The sequence below is a fragment of the Pinus tabuliformis genome, chromosome 1_2 (genome assembly GCF_031772625.1).
Source record: "Pinus tabuliformis cultivar Carrire ecotype Pingquan chromosome 1_2, CPIR1, whole genome shotgun sequence".
Classification (NCBI taxonomy): Eukaryota; Viridiplantae; Streptophyta; class Pinopsida; order Pinales; family Pinaceae; genus Pinus; species Pinus tabuliformis.
Genome location: NC_142298.1, coordinates 720,144,026 through 720,150,125, shown reverse-complemented (window position 1 = coordinate 720,150,125; position 6,100 = coordinate 720,144,026). Strand labels below are relative to the sequence as shown.

The 6,100-nt window shown below is 38.4% G+C and overlaps 1 protein-coding gene across 1 annotated transcript; it reads left to right on the top strand.

Annotated features, from left to right (window-relative positions):
* The first annotated feature begins 4,757 nt into the window (after positions 1 to 4,757).
* LOC149207772 (uncharacterized) lies at positions 4,758 to 5,567 on the top strand. Its single transcript, XM_089398144.1, has one exon. It carries the CDS (start codon positions 4,758 to 4,760, stop codon positions 5,565 to 5,567), a length of 810 nt encoding a protein of 269 aa, XP_089254270.1.
* The last annotated feature ends 533 nt before the right edge of the window (positions 5,568 to 6,100 follow it).

The following is a 6,100-nucleotide window of genomic DNA, read 5'->3' as shown; positions in this document are numbered from 1 at the left end:
AGAAAAGTTGTGAGTTTTTTGAGGAAATGTCTGGGTATGAATGATAACCCAGCAGTTGAAATTAAAGGGGAGTGTTGGAATATTAATTTCAACTGCGGTGCATGTCGGAATCCGACATCACACACAACAACTGCAAACAGCGTTTTTTCCCAGAAAACCATCATGAGCTTATCGCGCTGCTTTTCATCGAGCGGTGGTATTCCTCGGAGGAGCTCCGATCACACTCACCTGTTGATGCGTGTCCACCGGAACTGTTCCGAAACAACCATTTCCCTGGAAGGTAAAGGTTGGTAAGAAGACGGCTTCCTATATTGACCACAGCCGTCTGATTTTTTGAGGGCAGATCAACAGTTGGCGTACAACAACAGACCTACAACATTTATTTCTTAACGTGAAGTGAAAGTTTGTGTTTTGACCATCGTTCTTTATCAGTAAAACAATTAATGAATTTATTATGGTTGGTAGGATGTTGGTAAAGTTTTTTAATTTTATTATTTTTAAAATTCATGGGTGTAAGTTTTTGTTTTACGGGATAAGTAAAATGTATTGTAATGTAATGTGAGGGAAGTGCGGAGTGAAACACACAGCAGTGTGAACATAGAGGAAGAGGGCAATGTGGGATTATTTTTTTTGTTGAAATTATGTAAGGAAACAGATGAGCGCCTGTATGTAATTTTTTTGAGAATATGAAATTGCCATAAGCAGCAGCGGAGAGGTAATTTTTTTTGTTGTTGCTCGTTGAGAGAAAACGAGAAGGAATTTGCAGCAGAGCGTGAAGGTTTTTTTGTTATCTTCGTTGAGTGAAAATGAAATGGAATGCGCAGCAGCGCGTGTGAAAAGTTTTTTTTGTTGAGAGTGTCTTTTTAGTGCACATCACTGCAGAGGCAAAGCAACAACGCTAATGTTATTTTTAAGAATGAAATGTAATGCAAAGAAACATGTAGCAGCGTGACGAGAATGTTTTTTGTTGTTCAGTGAAATGAAATGTTTTTTTTGAAGAGTGAAGAAATTTTTACACACAACAGTGTAAAAATTTCCGCAAGAGACAAAGTAATTTTTTTTGTATGGAACTGGGAGTTCTTGGTGAATCCTTCCGTTAAGAGGAAGAAGCTTTTTAGCATAGACAGTTGTGAAAATCCTCTGTTTAAGAGGAAGATGCTTTTCAACATAGACAGTTGTGAAATCCCTCATTTAAGAGGAAGATGTTTTTGTAACAGCAGTTGTGAAATCCCTCAGTGTGAGGAAGATGATTTATGTAATATTTGGTTTTTTGTTAATGAACAGAATATATTTTTTGTGTTGCTGAAACTCTGTTTTCTAGCAAACAATTTTTTTTGTTTGGCTTCCCTGTGCAAAAACAGAGTACTATTCTATGGATTAGAAAATAGAGTATTACTCTCTGTTCAATGATTTTGTTTTGGAATTTACCAGAAAATTCCCAACAAATTTATGTAGATATCTCCCACATTATCTCAGATAGAAGATCAGGAATCTCAGATTTAGGAATGTCAATATACAATTTCGCATTCTAGTGGATCTATATAATTTCTTATTTTTGCTTTATGTTTCTGTTTTCTATATATATAATTTCACATTTCTGCTTTAGGTTTCTGTATTTATAATTTCAAATTTCTACTTGAGGATTCTGTATATATATTTTCGCAATTTTCTTTGGGTTTTCTATATATAATTTAGCATTTCTGCTTTAGGTTTCTGTATATTTTGAAATTTTCTTCCACTTTAATTTGATTTTTAGATTCTTATGGCCAAAGTGATTAATATGAAGGTGCGCCCTTTTAACTTGGAATAATAATTTCATATTTTTGCTTTATGTTTCTGTTTTCTGTATGTATAATTTCACATTTTTGCTTTAGGTTGCTGTATTTATAAAGGTTTTTGTATATATATTTTCGCATTTTTGCTTTGGGTTTTCTATATATAATTTAGCATTTCTGCTTTAAGTTTCTGTGTATTTTGGAATTTTTTTCCACTTTCATTTGTTTTTTATATTTTTATGGCCAAAGTGATTAATATGAAGGTGCACCTTTTTAACTTGGAATAGAAAGATTCCGACAACACCGTTATTTTGGCCTTTGTTCACATGGCGAAGCCGAAGCAACTACAGCTACACTTGGTGCATGCAGCCATTGGTACTGTATACTTAATGTGTATATGTTACTCAAGGAACCAAAAATATACGTTTAAGTAGATATCTTCCACATTATCTCAGATATGCAGACCAAGAATCTCAGATTTAGGAATGTGGTTTTATTTTGGTATTCGTTCAATATTAATTCCATATATAACTGTATTTACCCCACGGTCAATATACAATTTCGCATTCTACTGGATCTATATAATTTCTTATTTTTGCTTTATGTTTCTGTTTTCTGTATATATAATTTCACATTTCTAGTTTAGGTTTCTGTATTTAAAATTTTGCATTTCTTCTTGAGGTTTCTGTATATATATACTTTTGCATTTTGCTTTGGGTTTTCTATATATAATTTAGCATTTCTACTTTAGGGTTCTCTATATTTTGGATTTTTCTTCCGCTTTCATTTGCTTTTTAGATTGTTATGGCCAAAGTGATTAATAGGAAGGTGCGCTTTTTTAACTTGGAATACAAAGATTCTGACAACACCGTTCTGTTGGGCTTTGTTCCCATGGCGGAGCCGAAGCAACTACAACTACACTTGGTGCATGCAGCCGCTAGTACTGTATACTTAATGTGTATATGTTACTCAAAGAACCGAAAATGTACGTTTATTTAGATATCTCCCACATTATCTCAGATATGCAGACTAGGAATATCAGATTTAGAAATGTGGTCTTCTTTTGGTATTTGTTCCAATATTAATTCCATATATAACTGTATTTACCCCACGGTCAATATACAATTTCGCATTCTACTTGATCTATATAATTTCTTATTTTTGCTTTATGTTTCTGTTTTTTGTATATATAATTTCACATTTCTTCTTTAGGTTTCTATATTCATAATTTCGCATTCTGCTTGAGGTTTCTATATATATATTTTCGCATCTTACTTTGGGTTTTCTATATATAATTTAGCATTTCTTCTTTAGGTTTCTATATATTTTGGATTTTTCTTCCACTTTCATTTGTTTTCTAGATTTTTATGGCCAAAGTGATTAATATGAAAGTATACGCTTTCTTCGGTACACATGTTTCATCTGTTTTTAACAATTATGTTTTCGCGATTGGGGAGGATAAATATGAATTGTGGGGGATAAGTATGAATGAATGTGCTGGCAACTCTCATCCCATGCTATTTGTGTCATTTTGAAATGGTTGGACCCCTGAAATGGATGTACCCAACGGAGTTCCTATTTGGGTTCGCCTTCCGCATCTTCCGCTTCACTGCTGGGCCGATGAATCTGTTCGAGCAATTGGAAACGCAATAGGTAAATATGTGGATAGATCAGAGCCAAAAGAAAATATGCATGCATGTGCGAGGATCTGTGTGGAGGTAGACTTGGGCAAAGGTCTACCAGAGGCAGTCAAGCTCAGAGTGGACCAGTGGACGCATATTCAACAGGTGGACTACGAGCAACTCCCCTTCAAGTGTAAGGTATGTCATGAGTACGGTCATTTTGCCAATAGGTGCTCTAAATCTAAACCAGAAGTCAATAATATTTCTGAAACCCCTGAGGAAGCATGGGAAATAGTAAGGAAAAAGAAGAAGTCAAACCCTCCCCCTGAGCCTGAGGTGCCTCACTCCGGAACCCCTCCCTTCCCCTCTGTCATCCCCTCATCCTCCAACCCCTTTGGATCCCTTGCTTCAGAGGATCTCCCATCTCCCCCTCCTTCCCCCAAAGGCCCCAGCATCTCCCCCTCTTCCCCCCTCCAAGCTTCCCCTCCTCACTCAGTGGAAAGGATCTTAACAAGAAACAAATCGAAGGAATCCTATGATGATCCTCAGCCTGATCAACCATCCTTGAATCGGATTGAGCCCCCCTTGATTTCTTCGACCCCATCTCAGCCCGTCATTGGACCTCCCCCCATCAGAACTACTAGAAGTTCCTCCAAGGACTTTGGAGCATCCGGTGATATCCACAAGAAACCTGGACCAGGCAGAAAGTCAGCCAAGCAGCATCGGGAAGAAAGCACGCAAAAGGACATAGCTCTAGGGATCCAAACTCCTATGGATTCTTTTATTACAGGTTCACAAGAGAAAGACACAGCAGGTAAAGAACTTGAGAGGCGAGCACCTCCTCGCTCGAATGCCTCATGATGAAGCTTTTATCCTGGAACAGCAGGGGTATGGGGCACCCCTCTAAATCCGCTGCCCTACGAGATCTTCTTCAAACAGAAAGACCCGAAATTGTTCTGATTCAGGAAACCAAGCAAAGTCAGAGCGAAATGCAAATAATCATAGAAGCCCAAAAAACTTTCTCAGGGGCCAGTAGCAATTCCAGAGGAGCCTCTGGAGGAATCACAACTATGTGGAATAAGCAGCAGTGGGATTGCAAATCCTCTGTCCTCAACCAAAACTGGATCAGGACCAACCTTGTCAACAAGGAAGAGAGCTGTGACTTAATCATTTACAATGTCTATATTCCCAACCATTTCCGGGAAAAGGAACAATGCTGGAAGGAATTGAAGGAAGAAATAGACAAGGAGCAGAATTCAAATGTTATTCTTGCTGGAGACCTCAATTTAATTCTTCATGCGAATGAGAAAAGGGGGGCACCTTCAACCCCGATCCCTACAGAAGGCAGCTGGAAATGATAATGGCTGAGCATGAACTGATGGATATCATACCAAAAAATAGGAAATATACTTGGAACAATAGAAGAGTGGGGCCAGGCAACATTATGGAAAGGTTGGACAGAATACTGATCAATGTTTCCCTTCTTTCGTCCTTTGCTGCAGGCCACACCAAAATTCTCAGCGCCACAGCCTCAGATCACTTCCCCATTCTATTGACGTTGGACTCCCACGCTCATTTGGGACCAATTCCGTTCAGGTACAATCCCTTGTGGAGAGATAGCGCTGAGGCAGAGGCTATCATAGAAGAAACATGGAAGAAACACGTCGAAGGTTCCCCAAATCATATTTGGGAAACAAAACTTCGAAACACAAGGAAGGCACTCAAGGATTGGGCAAAAGCCAGCTACCAAGAGCCAGAAAAAATAAAGGAAAAAATGCAGCAGAAATTGGAAGAGATCCACAAACAAATAGAAGATCATGGATTCACTAATCAGCTGAAAAGTAAGGAATGGGAGGTTCAGGGACAGCTAACTCAAATAAAGAGAGTGGAAGAGATCAAATGGAGGCTCAAGTCAAGAGAATTATGGTTAAAGGAAGGTGATAAAAATACGACATATTTCCATAAGCAGGCCACAGCAAAAAAAACGAGAAACAATGTTACCACTATTACTGATAGTCAAGGCAGCCAGCATAATGACCATGAATCTATTAAAAGAGCTGCCTTCCACCATTATAATTGCCTTCTCACTGAAAATCAAGGAGCCACAGACTACTCGGCTTTCCTTAAGTACCTTCCGGGAAAATCTCTGCTGAGGAGAATGAGAGGTTAAACAGTGAAATAACAGAGGAAGAGATAAGAAAAGCCATCTGGACTTTACAGCCTGACAAGTCCCCAGGTCCAGACGGTTTCTCTATAAATTTTTACAGAGATCATTGGCACTTGATAAAAAAAGATCTTGTTAAAATGATGAAAGGAATCCAAAGGAAAAAGAAAATGGGGGGCTTCACAAATTCAACTTTTCTCGCCCTCATTCCTAAGGAAACCCGGCCCACTTCCTTCTCCAGATTTAGACCTATTTCTTTGTGTAACACTTCTTATAAGATCTTTGCAAAAATTATAGCAGCCAGGCTCCAGCCTCTGCTCCCTTCCCTTATATCTGAAAATCAGGGAGGCTTCATGTCCAATAGGAAAATTCATGATTCCATCACCTTGGTTCAAGAAGCTATCCATTCCAGCACTTCTAGGCAAGAGAAAGGCTTCGTTCTTAAGCTTGACTTAGCCAACGCTTTCGATCGAGTAAGACACTCCTTGTTGTTCGCTATCTTGAGGAAAATGGGCTTTAATTTTGACTTCATTAGCACC

Bases quoted from the DNA above. Each gene is read 5' to 3' on its own strand.
- LOC149207772 (XM_089398144.1), top strand. From the start codon at position 4,758: ATGGCTGAGCATGAACTGATGGATATCATACCAAAAAATAGGAAATAT.